The sequence below is a fragment of the Arvicanthis niloticus genome, chromosome 18, assembly GCF_011762505.2.
Source record: "Arvicanthis niloticus isolate mArvNil1 chromosome 18, mArvNil1.pat.X, whole genome shotgun sequence".
NCBI classification, from domain to species: domain Eukaryota; kingdom Metazoa; phylum Chordata; class Mammalia; order Rodentia; family Muridae; genus Arvicanthis; species Arvicanthis niloticus.
This window is the reverse complement of record NC_047675.1, coordinates 51,548,824-51,566,808: the sequence shown is the minus strand read 5'-3', so window position 1 is coordinate 51,566,808 and position 17,985 is coordinate 51,548,824. Positions and strand designations below refer to the sequence as shown.

The 17,985-nt window shown below is 47.2% G+C and overlaps 1 protein-coding gene across 3 annotated transcripts in view; it reads left to right on the top strand.

Annotated features, from left to right (window-relative positions):
* Pcnx2 (pecanex 2) overlaps nt 1-17,985 on the top strand; it is a 149,180-nt gene that overhangs the window by 26,596 nt on the left and 104,599 nt on the right. For 2 of the 3 annotated variants that reach the window (XM_076916055.1, XM_076916056.1), the window contains exons 8-13: nt 151-244; nt 5,820-5,870; nt 11,097-11,232; nt 14,172-14,317; nt 16,291-16,444; nt 17,130-17,162. In XM_076916055.1, the coding sequence (XP_076772170.1) occupies nt 151-244; nt 5,820-5,870; nt 11,097-11,232; nt 14,172-14,317; nt 16,291-16,444; nt 17,130-17,162 (614 nt within the window). The remainder of the gene's footprint in view (nt 1-150; nt 245-5,819; nt 5,871-11,096; nt 11,233-14,171; nt 14,318-16,290; nt 16,445-17,129; nt 17,163-17,985) is intronic. The other variant, XM_034523088.2, reaches the window with a different exon arrangement.

Below are 17,985 nucleotides of genomic sequence, written 5' to 3'. Positions count from 1 at the left end.
TTCTGCTTCAAGTGTCAGACAGAACAAAAACAAACCCAGTCACTCAACAAACACTCTGTCAGGGCGGCCTTTAACTTGAAGACAGCGGGAATGAGCGTGTGCTTTGGAGATGGGGTGATACTCTCTGCTCAAATCTCGTAATTTTTTCAGGAGAAGTCAGATCCTGTTACTTAAAGTCTGGAAATCAGAAAGAAGGCTCCTCCCAGCATCCACCATCGAACCCCGACTGTGTGTCTCATGCCAGGTGAGTGGGCTTTGCCTCCAGGTCTCTGATCCTGGACAGTGCTGGGATCCACAGGCTCCCCCTGAAGAGAGTGCTTAGCTTGGGGTAGAGCAAAGGTGTTTATCTGTAGCCATCGGGGCAGAGTTTTGAGTTTTGTGTGAAATGAAAATATGACATCATAGAAAACCCAGCAGAGAGCCTTTTTTTTTCTTTTTTTCTTTTTTTTTTTTTGATGAAGAGGATATGTAGGTGCAGACAGAGAGGGGACCTGTACTAGGGAATCTGAGCCCAGTACCTTGAGACCTCAGGTCTCCAGAGGACAGTGCAGCATCTGTCCCAGGGCCCACTGCAAATGTGGGTGCTTCTTATTTACAGGCTGTGCTTCAGACACCTAGATGACCTAGGTGTCTTTCCTGTTTCGTTGAAAATGTGTTTAACAACAAGTAGTGCCTAGTTGTGTGCGTTCCATTGGTACTGAACCAGTGTACACAGTTGGAAAATGGGCCCTGAAGTGCACAAGGCCAGCTGTCCAGCTCACCAGTTGTGAAGTAGATCTGAGGTTCCCCTGGAGTTAGAGACTCTGTCTGGCTGGTATCGGATGGGTGAGCCTCTGTGGCTTTCGGTAAACGCGGAGGTAAATTTGTTATGCAGAATGTATTAGAATGGCACGTGTGTTTGAAGAATTACAGGGACTATTGTGGTGTAATTGGCATGTTGTGGGCTTCCCACATGGAGACTGTAAATGGTGTTTTAAGAACCTGGGGGTGTGACCCCAACGGAGAGACTGAGTTGAAGCCCTCCATTCATCTTCAGTGCTACATAAACAGAGCATGGTGTGATCCTGTAATCCTATAATCCTGACCCTTGGGAGGTAGTAGAGGCAAGGGGATCAAGTCCAAGGCTACCCTCAGCTTCAGAGCAATGCTGAGGACAGCCTGAGCTATATGTGGCCAGCCTGAGTTACATGAGACCTGGTCTCAAACAAAACAAACAAAATCTAACTCCTGTGGTCTCCTGCTTCTGGAGTCCTGGGTTTTTTTCACAGTTGTGCTGGGGATTTTCAGGGAACCTAAAAGGAAGGACATCATTTTCCTTGTCATGTAGCCACCTCTGGAATGTTCTCTGATTGATACTGTGACCCCCATCACCAGTTCTCACCAGATCAAAAATGACAGTATCTGAAAGTCTTTTCCTTCCTACCACCTCATCCTTTCCACTCTACTCGAACCCAGTCAGTCCTGCAGGGACAAAGTCTGTGTTTTCCTCCTCCAGTCTCAGGTACCAGCGTGTGCATCAATCAAAGCGGGCTTCCCCAGCCAGAGACAAACAGATTGCCTGAGCAAATGGGCACTCAAAAGGAAAGGTGTGAACCCACCATTCCACTCTCTCGTTAGCACATGCTGTGACTGCGGTTTCTGAGCATTATCTGGGACAGCAGCTTTCTCAGATGATGCCTTCGATGGCAGGAAGTCACAGGGCTGGGAACTGCACATCCTCTTCCCAGAGGCAGGGTGACATGTTCTTATGCTAAATTCAGAACAAACAAAAGCCTCTTATTTTATCCCAGAGTAAAGTCATGAGTTTTGCTTTTGTTTCTTCTGAATAAATATACTTTCTTCCCACACATGAATGCACACATGTACAAACACATGTATACACACATGAATGCACACACATGCATATACATGTGTATACATACACACATGTACATATGCATATACACGCAAACACACACATGCACATGTGTACATACATGTGCATACACACATTCACACACATGTACTTATATGAATACACATGCACATATGTGTAAATACACACATGCACACATGTACTCACATGTAAACATGCACATGCACACACATGCATGCACAAATGCACACACATGTGCACATGTGAATGTACACACGTGTGAATGTACACACATGTACACATGTATGTATGCGTGAATGCACATGTGTGTACACATATATGCACACACACATGCACACACACGAACACACATACATGTATACGCACGTGTATATACACACACATGCATATACACATGCACACATAGGCACACATGCATGTTCACTCTTGTACAGCATTCAGGACAGTGCCTGCCTGCTGTGGAGGACTCGCCACAGTGTCAGGTTCCTTCTGCCTAGAAAAGGACAAAGTTCACGGTTACTTATCCTGGTAGTCAACCTTGGCATTTCCTGGCATCTGTCCAGGAGGAAGCCCGTTCTCAGCAGGTGCACTTTACCTATTTGTGAAGTGGGCATCTAAGAGCATGGTGTTCCCCTAGCAGCTTGTGATCCAATGCCTTGGCACCCAGGGCAGCTTTGGCATGTGTACTTAATATTCTGTCCCTCGCTCTTAAGGCCATTAAGTTCTGAATCCTCCACCCACAGCAAATGCCAGTGTTGACTTTGAGATGGGAAGGCCTACTAAGGCTCTATAAACTGTTCACCATAGAAGGTACTGGAAGAAAAACAGCTCTTCCCCTCTAAGGTGACCTTAGTGGCTGGGAGCACCTCCAACTAGCTTGTAAAACTGCTGGATCCCATTACTGGCCGGAAGGTAACTCTCAGCCATTGTGAGGCCCGCTCTTCACGGAACTGTTTTATGTCCCAGATGCTATGCTCTGAATGGGGACTTGTGAGCCATGTAACTTCCATGTCTCTTTGGGGATTCCTGGAGGAAGCTGAGAGGAAGTTCATTTCCCTTCCTGGCCCCCCAAACACAGTGAGATCAGCAGCCTCTCCCCACCTTGAGGCTCACAGAGCACCCTGAGTCACACGCTAGCTGTTGTTTAAGCAGCGCCTTTGGGAGGGATATCTGACTGTGTTCCCCTCTCCCCAGAAACCCGAATTGCAGCATTTCCAGGGGCTGCTGGGAAATGCTGCCTGACAGTAAATCCGCTTCATGTTTAACTGACCAGAACGCAGGACCAATTAACTAGTTCAGAGCCCAGAGTGAGCTGATCTACCTGAAAACTGATCCGGACGTAGGTCATCAGCCCAGGAAATAGAAAAAGTTGCCTGAACAAATGTTCAGGTTTGAAATAATTCCTTGCAGGCTTTGTAACTAAAGTCTCTCTCTCTCTCTCTCTCTCTCTCTCTCTCTCTCTCTCTCTCTCTCTCTCTGTGTGTGTGTGTGTGTGGTGTTTATACACAAGCACACATGTGCTTATACATATATAGGCCAGAAGGGAAAGTTTTCTTTTTTTTTTTTTTAAGATTTATTTATTTATTATATGCACAGTGTTCTGCCTGCATATATGTCTGCATATCAGAAGAGGGCACTAGACCTCATTACAGATGGTTGTGAGCCACTATCTGTTTGCTGGGAATTGAACTCAGGACCTCTGGAAGAGCAGTCAGTGCTCTCAACCTCTGAGCCATCTCTCCAGCCCAGAAGGGAACTTTAAATATCATTTGAGACAGAGCTTCTCATTGGCCTGGAATTCTCCTAGCAAGCCAGGCTGGCCCGTGAGCCCCAGGGACACACACCTGTCTCTGTCTCCTTCACCATGTGGATTCTGGGGATCAAAACCCAGGTCCTCAAACTTTCAGGGCACTCACTTCATTGACTGAGCCTTTGTTTGATTTTTGAGACATGCAGCCCAGGATGGTCTTGAACTTGCATTCCTCCTGCCTCTGATTCCTGTTACTGGGCTGACACACTCATCCACCACTAAGCCAGAATGAGAGTTTCTATTCTCTGTTCAATAAAAATTTCTATTCTGTCTACAAATTTTAGTGTTCTCCTTTGAAAGACCCGAACCCTGAAGTTAACACTGCTCCCACACCATCTCTCAGGGGCCGCCCACTCTCTCTCTCTCTCTCTCTCTTTCTCTCTTTCTCTCTCTCTTTCTCTTTCTTTCTTTCTTTTGAGACAGGGAGGGCTTCTCACTGAGACCTGAGCTCACCAAGTAGCCTGGGCTTGCTGGCCAGTGTGAGCCACGGATCCACCTTCTTCTGTCTCCTGAGGGCTGAGGTTACAAGAGTGCCACACCATGTCTGACTTTTGTACATGGGTTCTGGGGCTCACACTCAGGTTCTCACACTTGGGTGGCAAGCACTGTATTGACTGAGCCATCTCCTCAGACCACAGCTGTGCTGATGAAGAGAGCAACACCTGGCTTCTAAAGACGAGAAGCAGACAGAGACATTCCTGAAGTAATCACTCGATTTTTGCTTTATTCCAAGGAAGTGAAGACCTTGAGTCTGGGAGGGCGGGGGTGGGGACCGCTGTAGTGAGCCTGATGGGCGCTCAGAACAGGTGTGGGGCTCCTCAGCGAACCTCACCAACTGCACTTTGGACAGCACACTTCAGCTTTCCTTGGGGATATTTATCCTTAGGCAAAGAGCTGTATCATTGTTGATTTGAAGGAGAGATGTGTTAGAGACTTGAGAATTCTTGCTGGCTTTGATCACACTGAGGGGGTCGGGTGATGGTCCTGAAACGGGCCTTCCTGTGGTTTCTCCCACACCCTCTCTGGTTCCTCAGTTTGTGTTGATCTCCCCTCCTCCTGGAGTGGTTCTCATCGTGGGGTCTCAGACACATGGTTAAGAGGTGCTGTTTCTCTCCAGGCCCAGAATTCCAGGAATGGAATTCCAAGCAGAAGCAGGTGGTGCACACACCCCCGGCTGCCACAAGAGGGCAGTCTCCATCCACTTGCTTTCCCTCGGCAGCCTCTCAGAGGTGTTCCCTCATTTTTGCTGTCTTATGAAAGGGGAGTTGATCCCACATTAAAGTCTGTTTCCTGTTAGAACTCTTCCTCCCGTCCCCCATCAGGCTGCTGTCCTTTAGTGTCCTCCACAGCCAGTGAGCCTGTTTTAACTTCTGTCCTACGGCATCCCTCCCTGTGCCCTTCCCATCCATCCCACGGTGGGCCTGGAGCCTTGGGAAGGGGAGGCAGAAGAGATACAGTCACCAGGGGGCAGAAAACACTTGTTTTAAAATCCGGTGAGGATGAGGAATTTCCAGCGATAGTTTCTCTGTCACTGGGAGAAAGCAGCACCGCCCTTGGATTGTTTTTGACCTTTTGCAGTATCTGCTGATGGGTAGGGTAGCTAGGGCCAGGAACACAGGGATGCTAAACCCTTTCTGTTTACCCCAGACCCAGCCCTGTCCCACCCAGCCCAGCAAAGACACTAGTTCAGTTGTTTGGAACAGACCCTCACACTGTGTAACCCAGATTAGCCTCAGACTCCCAGCTATTCTCCTGCCTCAGCCGTCCAATGCTGGAATTCCAGATTGGAGCCACCAGGGCCCAGCTCAGCTTCAGCCTTTTTGTTCCCTTCCAGGGCTGTCTCATCTTATCATTCCTACACCACCAACCTCCCCCGTCATGCTTCTCTGAGTGTTCGATCCTCTGCTCTCACCCTGAGGAGAACTAGTTGACCTGAGACCAACTTAGCCTCAGGCTGAGAGAGACCTGATGGTGTCACTGAGAAGGTCATTCCAGAGAGTGGGCTCTCTCTATCCCCCAGATGTTTCAGAGGAGATGGGGGAGGTCCCTTGACATCCCTAATAGACAGTCCTGGGGTGTAACGCTCGTTAGCACAGAAGAGAGCAGTCGTCTCATGATCCTTTAATGCTGCAGCTGCCACAGCCTAGAGGAGGAGGATGGCCCCGAGGAGCAGCTCCATTTGAGGTACGGTCTTGCTAATCACAGAGGTGTCCCTCCAGGCTGCCCAGAAGCCAGCAGCGGTGACAGTGTGTGCTTGTGATAAGGACCCAGCCAAAGCTAGCTGACGAGGTTCCTTGGGAGGGTAGCTGATCTGTTGTCTGAGTCTTTGTTAGGTAATGATGAATGGATGCTGGACCTTCTTCACCACTGCAGTCGGAGCCAAGGCATTATGGAAAGGCTGGCAGCCATCTTGCTTCCTAACAGGGAGACTCAGGCCAAGTTCCCCATCAAGAGGAGGCAACAGAGAGACCAGAACCTCTTACTTGTACCCGATGTAGAGGCTCCATCAGGACATTCTGTCTACCTGTTCTAGTCCCCACACCCCCTATGAAGAAAACGTACCCCTCTCTTACAGGTATAGATCCAAGATGGCAAAACCATGTGCTCAAAGCCGAGATAGTCATCAGAACAGCAGTGGTTTAGACCCACTTCTGTTTGTGACATATTATTTTGCAATTAGAAACATGTTTGCTAATATGAGGGAATTGAGCCCAGGAGTGGCTCCTCCTTAGAGCCCTGCATCTTGGCAGGAAGCATCAGGAGGCCTGTCTCTAAAAGAGCTGTTTCTGTCACCTCCTGTAGCAGACAGCAGGAGAGGGTCTGTATACCTCTAGCTCCCCATATGCGGTGTGGTCCCCTCTCCTGCCCGTATGTCCACATGACCTCCCTCACCTGAAATGTAGCCTAGTTAGTTTCTTGGCTTCTTTGTAGCTCTTACACAGTGAACTGGAGTCTCTGTCCTGTCCTATCAAGGAACTTCCATTTCGATTTTATCTCACTACAAGGTTCCAGAGCCGTGTCACTCAGTGGTGTCCATGTAAACCAGCAGAGTCGTAGTGAAAAGGTGTCCTGATAAATCTGGTGGGCCAGTCCACCAGTGGCAGGCATGGTAAGCTGATCAACAAGGAGAGTGCTCACGGGGGGAGCAGACATTCCGAATGACATAGGTACAGTGTGTTAGTGAGCCGTTCTCATTGCTGTGACCAAGTACCTGACAGCAGCGAGTTGACAGGGGGAGGATTGATTCCACCTTGTGGTATCAGAGGGAACCAGCTTTCCATCATCTTAGGAAAGACAGTATGTGGTCTTCACATTCTAGTGAGCCAGGGAACAGACTGGATTGCAAACAGGCCTGGACTATAACCTTCAGATTCCACCATCCTCAGGGACTCACTTCCCCGAGCAAGGCTCCACCTCCCTAAGGTTTTACAACCCCTCAAAACAGCGCCACCACCTGGAGAGCAAGTGTTCAAACACAGGCGACTTTGAGGAGCCGATTTGATATCCAAACTGTAAGAGATGGATCAGCGGTTCAGAGCATATTCTGCCCTTGCAGATGTTTCATTCCCAGACCATGAACTCGGGGTTAGAGTTTTGGGGTTCTGTCATGTTGTCTTACGCTGTCTGCACCTGGCATGGTTCTTTGTAAGAAAGGCTTCATTGAATCATCCCTAGTTATAAATTATATCATACACGTATAGAGGAATCGTGTGTGTGTGTGTGTGTGTGTGTGTGTGTGTGTGTGTAAAACCAAGTGAACGCAGAAGTCAGGAGATGAGAAGGGAAGGGTCATGGGAGTATAGTGAGCAGTAGAGGTCAGAGGTCAGATCGCGTTGCTGACACACTGCTTCCTGCTATGAACACAATCTACACTGCAGGCTACTGACGACTGGACTCAGAAGAGATTAGACAGGAGGAAACACATTTTCTTGGAAAGTAAGACATTTTGGCTGGGGAGATGGCTAGCCCATAAGTGCTAGCCACACAGTCTGAATCCTGCCCTCAAATTCATGTAGAAAAACTGGGCATAGTGACAGCGCTGGGGATGGTAGACCATGGGGCTGGACAGCCAGCTAGCCTAGGTAGACTGGCAAGTTTCAGGTCAAAAGTAAAGGACCTTATCTCAAAAAGTAAGATGGAAAGGGGCCGGCAAGATGGCTTACAGTGCTCCTCATGCAGCCGGAGACTTGAGTCCTCTCCCTGGAAGTGTCAAAAATACAGAAGGCAAATGTGGGATTCCTCCACTAATAAAATAATGAAAGTGGATGTCACCTGAAGAACACCCAAGGTTGACCTATGTTTCCGCATGAGCAAACCCACATGTAAATAAGTGTGAGAGCATGCACACACATACACACACACTGTAAATAAGTGTGAGAGCATGCACACACACATACACACACACTGTAAATAAGCGTGAGAGCATGCACATGTGTGCGTGCATGTTTGTGCATGTGCACGCACGCACACACGTGTACACACCTCACACAAAGAAGACAAGTTGCTCTTAAGTATGCTGGGCCCAAGGTGGGTTAATTTGGAGGCTCAGTGCTCTCTATATTGAAGGACATAGCTGGCCCCTCAGCTTTGTAGTCCTCTGATCTATAACTCATGGTAGCCAAGTGGCTGCAAGTAACTAAAGGTGCTTCTTACTCATGTATCATCTAAAAGCCAGAGAAAGTCAGCCCATTGCTTTTATTTTATGTTAAGAATTAGAAAAACTTGTTTATAAACTTCCCTGTCCCCAGGTGACTCAGAACTATGTTTTATATCCAATCCAAAGCCAAGAACTAGCTAGATGAATGGATGTAGGGCCAATCTTGTTACAAGGAAGGACAGAATCTTGCATCACTGACACTCCTGGGTTAGCATGCAATCTCAGCTATTTGGATAAAGTGGGGCTATGTTAGTAGGAATTCTGACCAAGCTAGCTCAGTCAGTCAACAGGTTCTCCAATGCAGGAGTGAGGATTAAAAAGAAAAAAGCCAATTAGACAATATTGTAGCATGACCCCAGCCAGTTCTGAGGCTGAAGGCTGAGGTGGGTTTATTTTTTCCCACTTTTCTTTTTAAACCATTTCAATTACATGGAAGTATTTGGGTCAGTTCTAAGTTGAGGAACCAGCAATACAATAGGTGCAAATAGTCAAGGAACAAACGAGGCAATAAGCAAAATCCTCTGACCACTCCCATGATCACTCTCATGATCATTGTTTCTAAGGGCTCATCAGGATGACAAAAATATCTGAGCCTACTTCCCTGTCCTAGCCCATAGTCATATTCATTTCTGAAGCCTACTTCTTTGTTCTAGCCTAAGACCTAGATTCCTGACTGAAATTACTTCTCTGTTTTAGCCTAAAATTAGATTCCTGCCTAAACTTACTTCCCTGTCATGGCCCAATGTCATATTCCTGCCTAAAGCTCATTTCCTTGTCCTTGGCCCATGTCAGATTCCCACCAAGCAGCCCCAAAGGCTCTCCACACACACACCCCACTTTATTTTATTTAGCAAGACTGAGCCTGTCTTAGGTCATTCTGACAAGAACACCCTCCTTACCCATCATGGAATATGCATTATCAAAAGCAATGCACTTATGTCTTAGATTGGTAAGGTGCTGCAGAAGGTTACCCATCCTTGGCTTGCCAGCCTGTTAAATCTTGGGTCCAGTTTTAGTTTAAGACATGCACTTTGCCTGCCAACATGTTGATGTTGTTAAAGACAAGCTTTAACATGATGAGCAGGGATAAAAGTATTTTCAGGACAAAAAGGGCTAGCATGATCAAGCTATATATGCCATTCTTGAAGCTTGACCAAGATGGAAATACTGACATCAGGCCATGAATAATTTTATCAGCAGTATCTGCTGGATCAAAGCTCAGTGTGGAGTAGCATTCTTTAAATTCATAATCTCAGTGTGCAAAGCTAAAACATCCAAAGAGGTGTTAGAATTATGCCAAATACCCTGCAAGTATCTTCGAACCTTTTCCCAATTATAGCAGATGTCATTGTAAATTTTAGAAGTAACACAAATCCATTGGTATTTGGCATGGCACTCAAGATGGCTCCTTACATTTAAACCCCGAACCTCCTCTCCAGTAATTTGAATAGTATCATAAAGAGCATCAATTCATTGTTCCAAACGTCTATCTAAATCCTCTTGAATACTCAGAACATTAGTAATTTTTTTTTTGCTAGTTGATTAATGAATGTAGCTGTCTTAACTTCTTGTGTCAAAGCAATTGCAGAAGCAGTGGTGCTAGCTATTAATGTAATCTAAGCTGCTGTGCCAACAATAATCAAGCCTGCTACCCTGTTGCTTCTGCCTAAAGCCCGACTTACTGACTCACTCCAGTACTTGCGAGCTTTTTTCAGAATACCAAGTTCTGTAATACTGACATCCCCTTCTGGCCTCAGTAAGTACTGTGTACACACAGTGCTTGTGCATATAAACAGGCACGTACACATATGCACGTGCACACATACACACACACACATGCATGCATGCATGCATACACACATGAATAAAAATTAATTTAAAAGCTAAAAGAGCAAATACTACAATTATTCAAAGAGCTGCACAAAGTTTCATCAACCCACTTATGATTTAAGATAAAGACTTAAGCTGTTGACAAAGGCCACTTTTCTAAGGACCTTCTGGCTACCACAAGCATCTTCTTTTATGTAAGTGTGCTCTCTTGCTTTGGGGTTTCTGGGGGTGATGTCGACATAGTACTGGGGTTGGGGATCCAGCAGAATGCCATAGCTCCTTTTCCTATTATACCCATCAAAAGCAACTCGAGGAAGGGAGGGTTTACCCTGGCTCACAGTTTGAGGGTGTGCCCCCATCATTAGAGAAGAGGGCATGGCTGGAGGAGCATTCACAGTCACAGAAAAAGGAGAATGTTGTGATCATCCCACCTCTTTGTTTATTTAGTCCAAGATGTTGAGGATCACACACTGTTCAGGGTAGGTCTGCCTGCCTCCATTACCCCAATCTAGAAACTTCCTCTCAGACCTGCCCAGAGGCTTGATAATTAGGCAGTTCTATAACCTGTCAAATTCACAATTAATGTCATCATCACAAAGGTTCTCATTATTGCTTCTTCCAAGTTGGGGCCTGTGAATTCTCAAGCCTACCTGTAGTGGTCACCATAGTTACATTAACATACAGAAAATCAGAGCTGAGCACCAAGTATCCAATCACCAACAGCACCTGTGTCAGGGCCAAGGGCTGTAGGCTTTGTACATGCAGCCAGCCTTACAGAATGTCAAATCTTTATTGAGAACATAAGGATCGGGACCCAGTCACTTCCTGTGCCTCACATCCCTGTCTCCTGGGGTTTCTGTGTAATAAATAGATGTGACCTGATGCAAGCTGGTCACCACAGGGTTGTCTTTCCCTGTTCTCAGAGAGATCCTTCTCAGCTCCTCCAGCACCACCACCACAGGAAGTCCAGATCCATCCTCAGGGGACCCCGCGGTCAGCGCCCTTCAACAACAGCTATTACTCATGGTGGCTCGGAGGACACAGTCGGAAACCCCACGGGTATGTGTATATCAGTGTTGCTGTTTGTGGCTGTTGTAGAAGCCCTTAATAATAAGTGTGTGTGTGTGTGTGTGTGTGTGTGTGTGTGTGTGTGTGTGTGTGTGTGTGTGTGAAGATACTCAATACCTTGTATGCTACCTTCACAAGCAAATGAGTGAGGGATGGAAAGATGACTCAGTGGTCAACAGCACTGGCTGCTCTTGCAGATGACCTGGGTTTGATTCCTGGCACCCATACGGTAGCTTACAACCATCTACCTCAAGTTCCGCAGGCACCAGACATGCACACGATGCAGAGCTATACGTGCAAACCAAGTATGCTTGCACATACAGTAAAACTGAACAGATCCAGTGTGGTGGCTGTGGGGCAGCTCCTGCCTGGCTCTGGGTAGGGCTTGCTCTGCCCACTGAATTAGGGACTGCAATATTTGCCTTCTTCCCTGAGGACTGTGTGTTACACAGCTTCACCTCCTCACCCTGTATCTGTGAGTCTGCCATCTTTCCTGGATCTTTGAGGGTCAAACACAGGTCCTAGTTAAGTCTGTGAGCACTTTCATCCCAGCAATAGTAACAATAGCTAGAGTCTCAGTCCTACTCTGACCCCTGCCCAGCAGCTCCTGAGTATTGTTCTAGGGACAGGCTGGCTTTCCTTTCCTATGCTTTGTGTATGCATCAGCACTTTATGTTCAGGGTAACTTCCTGGTCCTTGAGCTATGTTAACAAGTTAATCTTGGTGCTGCCAAGAAGGTAGAGCCTGCTCTCACCCAGGGCTCTGCAAACCTGTGGAGGAGTATCTGGGTCACTCTGAGTATATACCAGGTTCTTGGACATTAGTCACTGTCCTTAAAGTTGTGGATTCTAATTCCCAAACTGACCCACTGACCCAGTGTGTGTGTGTGTGTGTGTGTGTGTGTGTGTGTGTGTGTTAGCATGGGCTGACATATTTTTGCTTTTTAGGATTTTTTGTTGTTGTTCGTGGTGGGTTTTTTTTTTTTAAATGTCTCTCTTGCTTTGGACTTTGATCTGTGTGAGTTCTTTGAGGCACACATCAAAGCTCCACTCTTCCAGATTAAAGCGTATTTTTGTTTCTGCTGGGTGTGTGGAGATGCTTTAAGGTAAATTCTCTGAGGGATTTGGAGCATCCACACAGTGTGACTGAGGGATGCAAAACTGCAGGGCCGGGAGTTGGGGACTCGTGGTCCTGAAGCTTCAGAGCCTCGGATCCCTGTCACCCCACACCCAGCCTGAGGCAGAAAGTCTTCCAAGCAGCCCCCTGGGGTGGGGCAGCTGACCATAGGACGGACTTAGTTCATCTGAATGCTGGGGTCCCAGACTGCAGAGATGGCTGCTGATGGGCACCCCACCTTCTGCTTGGTCTCCTGGTCTAAACTCTGGTTCCTCACCAGGTTACTTCCTGGTGACCTCACTGTTGGTCACCTGCCTCCTTCACTTCCTGCATCATCTTTAAGTTTGTCTAAATGCACCGGACTCTGAGGAGCTAGCACACACTCAAACACACACACACGTGAGTTCACATACACACATGAGTTCATATGCACACACACATGAGCACACAAAGAGGCACACATTCAAATGCACATTCACACACACACACACACACACACACACACACACACACACACACATGTTGGTGCACATGCATGCTCATGTGTGTAGAGGCCAGGGGTCAACATAGCTGTGGTTTGTCAGTCATTCTCCACTTTAGTTTTTGAAGCAGGGTCTCTGTGGCCTGGTGCTCACCAAGAAATCTAAACTGGCTGCTGTGTCAGCCTCAGCCATCCATCTGCATCTCCCCAGTGCTGGGATACAGTCACACACCATCATGACTGGATTTTTACAGATGCTCTGGGGAGCAGACTTGGGTCTCATGCCTGGGCAGCAAGCACTTCATGAGCTACCGTTCCCATTTGCTCTGCTCTTAGGGCAGACTTTGTCAGTGACTTAGTGACTTCCAATAAAAGCCTCTGCATTGGAGTCAAACTTGGATACTGACTTCAGTGTTACATTTAATAGAAGTTAAAATTTAAGCTATTTAAAATATTTCCTTGGACTCTTACACAATAATTATTTCCCAGGAGCACCTTGTCTAGTGAACAGAAGTGTTTTCAGTTGTGAGTGCCAAGGTTTCAGTGATAACATCTTCATGGAACCGGTGAATTTAATCATTATTCTTTTTTTAGACTGGCCCTTTTAAACAGTGTGCTGGTTTTTGAAACTGATCATTTGTTTTTGCTTCATATATTGTTTCAGTAGTAATGTTGAACCTCGGACTTCAAGCATGCTAGTCAGGTTTTCCACCACTGAGGAGGCTTTGTATTTTAAGAGTTTAAGTGTGTCTGTGTGCCTGTGTGTATGCATGTGTGTGTGGTGTGCCTGTGTGTGTGCGTGTGTGCATATATGTGTGGCATGCCTGTGAGGTGTGTACGTTTGTACTTGTGTGTGCATGTGTGCGTGTATGTTGTGTGTGTTATGTGTGTGTTGTGTGTCTGTGTGTGTTCATATGTGTGTTGTGTATGTGTATTGTGAGCATTCATGCATGCATGTGCATGTGTCCTTGCATGTGTGCATGTGTGCATGTGTGTTATGTTTATGTGTGTGTGTGTGTTAACACCTACATAAATTTATGTGTACCACATGTATACAGGAGCCTGCAGAGGACATCAGAGCCCTGACCCTGGAGGTATAGATGGTTGTGAGCCTCCATGTGAGCGCTGAGAACTGAACCCGCATACTCTGCAAGAACAGACAGCACTTTCAACCTCTGAGCCATCCCTCCAGCCCCCACACCCAGCCCACACACATACACACTACACACCCCCCAGCCCTTGTGTTTTTAAACTTTGAGATGTTTTTGTGACTAGGACGTATCATAGTGACACTCATTCGGTCTTTGGTCTGTTTTGTTCCTGACGTGTGAAGCATGTCAGTCAGGATCTGGAAGACTCATCACGATCTTCAGCACAAGGGAAGTTTAACCGAGAGCAGTTTTACAAATTCATCATCTTCCCTGGGAAGTGGATTAAAGTCTGGTATGACCGACTCACTTTGTTGGCGCTGCTGGATCGGTAAGCTGTCGGGCACGCAGAGGTGTGGCCGGGAGACAAGGGAGGACACCAGTGAGCATGCTCAAATGCTTGCTAAGATTCCCCAGGATGTTTCCAGCCCATACCCCACTTTGCTGAGAACCCCAGTGACTTAGACCTTGAACTTCACAGTTGCCAGGGGAGGGAATGAGGGAGTACCATGGGTTAGGGTGCAGGTTAGCCTGGGACAGCCTGCTTTGGTCTGCTCATACCCTGTCCTATTGGGAGGAATACTTTCAGTTTCATCATCAAGAGGCCTTCCTCCATCAGCTGTGGCCCTGGAAGAGAGGGTGGGTAACGTGGAGTGATGTTGAGCTATCCCCTGCCTGGACTCCAGCTTCTCTCCTCTGTCCAGTGTTCACTGATTCGAAGCTACCCTCTCGGCCTTTCCCTCCCTTTTGCCCCCTCTTATTGCCCCTAAATAAAACACTTTGTGGCTGGAAATACAGAGTCTCGGTAGGCAAGGCAGGGAAGTTCATGTTTGCTCTGGTGATGAATTCGGGCTTAGGGTGGTGGTTTCCTGTTTGTGGGCTCCCCTGTTGGGAAATGCAGAGAATATTAGGATTTTCAGAGAGGATGTGGGTCTGATGGAGACTGGTTTTTAAATGGATGGTAGGATCTCCAGTGCTCGCACTACAGGGTCTGTTCAGAGCTCGGTGCCAGCCAGCCTGTGGAGAAGTGGCAGAGCCACCAAGCTGCTGCCTGCCCCTCAGTGACTACTCGTTACTGTAATGGTACAGTTGAGTCTTAAATGCTGTGATCACATGCGGGGGAGGGGGGGAAAACGATGGTCTTGCAAAATTACAGCAGCAAATTTCAGTACCCTTCCCCACGCCTCCCCCCAAGTCAGGGAATGCCATTGTAACTGCTTTGCTAACAATGCCATGTTACCCTGGGGCATTCGTAGGAGTGGAACATGGATTCTGTGACTAGCAATGCAAGATAATGCACTCGGCTAGATGAGGCTTTAAAAAAATTGCTACTTTTTTTCTGCAACCAGGGATAGGTTGCGTTAGGCCACAGAGGCCACAGAGGCCACAGAGACCTTGCTTCAAAAACCAACGTGGAGAATGACTGACAAACCACAGCTATGTTGATCCCTGGCCTCTACACACATAAGCATGCATGTGCACCAACATTTGTGTGTGTGTGTGCGCACGCGCGCCTGCCTGCCACAGCACAGCACAGGAACCCCACTGGCCTCGTGTCTGCCTTCACAGGGTTCATGTTCTATTGGGAACAACAGGAAAACTTGTAAGGGACAAAGCAGTCCTTCCTGTTGTAGACATCCACTCCCATCCCACCTTAATTAATGGGTTGACTCAATTCTTCAGCCCCTTCTCTGGTGATGCTCTAAATACCCCTTTACACTTCCACACTGTCCTAATAAGACCTCATAAATCTGGAGGAGTCCCTTCTGCATCTTCCATCTCACGTGAAGGACTCCAGAACAAAATCACCCCACACGACCGTACAGCTGCAGCTCACCCAGCTAGGTTCCCTGTACTGTCTGGGAATCACATCTCCGTCTGAAACTTCCGGCTCCTGGAACTGGGCATCAAACCCTGACTCTAGGAATGATCAGTCTGGAAACGATTACCCAGGTGTCATTGCTGACAGGAGCCTGTGTAGTTCTGAGACATTCCAGGCTTTGGTCGGAATCACTGGTTGCCTCAAAAACCTAGCGCACGTGACCAAGGAAGTCGGCGTGGTCAGGTTTCAGTTATTCCAAGAACAAACCTAGGGTAACAATACGAACAATACGGAGTTTGTTTAAACAGCACAAGAATAAACGGGTGCCCAGCACAGCACCTGTGCTCAGTGCTGGTGCAGGGCTAGAACAGCTCAGCCCCTGCTCAGCGCAGTGCTTGCCTGTCAGTTAGCAAGGGAAAGCTTGCATTGATAGCGACGTGGCATGCGGGTCTCACTCCATGCTTCCTTCTATGTTTGCACAGAACTGAAGATGTGAAAGAGAACATGGTGGCAGTTCTGCTCAGCATTCTGGTTTCCCTCCTGGGCTTTCTGACACTGAATCGTGGCTTCTGCAGAGACTTGTGGGTACTGCTTTTCTGCCTAGTCATGGCCAGCTGCCAGTACTCCCTGCTCAAGGCAAGAACCCATCCTCGTGTGTGTGTGTGTGTGTGTGTGTGTGTGTGTGTGTGTGTGTGAATATCTCTGTGTGTGTTTCTGTGTATGTCTCTGTGTGTGTCTGTCTGTGTGTGTATGTCTGTATGTGTCTATGTGTATGAATGTCTCTGTGTGTGTCTGTGTGTCTCTGTGTGTGTATGTGTGTGAATGTCTCTGTGTGTGTTGCTGTGTATGCCTGTGTGTGTGTATGTGTCTGTGTGTATGAATGTCTGTGTGTGTGTCTGTATGTGTGTGTTTGTGTCTGTGTGTATGAATGTCTCTGTGTGTGTGTCTGTGTGGTATGTGTCTGTGTGTATGAATGTCTCTGTGTGTGTGTCTGTCTCTGTGTGTGTGTGAATGTTTCTGCATGTGTTTCTGTGTATGTCTGTGTGTCTCTGTGTGTGTGTCTGTCTCTGTGTGTGTGTGAATGTTTCTGCATGTGTTTCTGTGTATGTCTGTGTGTCTCTGTGTGTGAATGTCTCTGTGTGTGTTTCTGTGTGTGTCTGTGGGGTGTGTGTGTGTCTGTCTGTATGTGTCTGTATCTATGTGTATGAATGTCTCTCTATGTGTGTCTGTGTGTATGTCTCTCTGAGTATGTGTGTGTGTGCCGTCACTAGCACAACCTTGCAATCATGAGGTAACCCAGGTCCTCTGGTTTGTGTTTTAGAGCGTCCAGCCTGACCCTGCCTCACCCATACACGTAAGTGCCTAAGTATGGGCTAGTATCCTGTTTCTCCTGCTTGCATTGAAAATGAAGTGATGCCAGCGTCTATCCAAAGGGTCAAATTTGCATCTGTGTCTGTATCTCGAATACAGGAGTAGAAGCGGTGGATGGATACCTGAGTGCATGGCGCTAAGCTCTGGCTGGATCTGAGCGCATGGTGCGTTGACATTGGCAGAGGGGGGCTCAGGCATGTGACAGGTCACTTCTGTTCCCTGGGCTCTTAAGAGAAAAGGCGCAGCAGTTTGATCGGATGGGCCACAGACTCTGCTGTCTGCTGCCTTGCCTTTGTTTCCCATGTACCCACTTGACTATCCGATGCCGAGCACAGTGGTGGTCCTCTCTGTGCCTCAGTTTCCTTATGGGCAAATAGTGGGGATTGGATGTAAATCATTAAAGAGCGCATGTAAATTGCTTCGAGCAGTGGCTGGCACCCGGCAGTATTCCTCAAGCACTTAGTATGCATCAAGCACTTAGTATGTAGCCATAAACTTCATATTTTAAAATCATATGTATATATATATATATATATATATATATATATATATATATATTGGGGATTTGGTTATGTATATATGGTATAATGATGAAGTCAAGTTATTTTTGTGTATCATGTCATATACTTTTTTTCCTGATGAGGATATTTACGATGTGATAAATTTCAGCCATTTTAGAAAACGTTCAATGTCATGGTTGATGACAGCCACCGTCACCGTGCTGTGTGATAGATCTACTAAGTGCACTGATCCCACGTGCCTGACTCTCTGCACCCTTGTCCCAGCACTTCCTGTCCCCCTCCTCT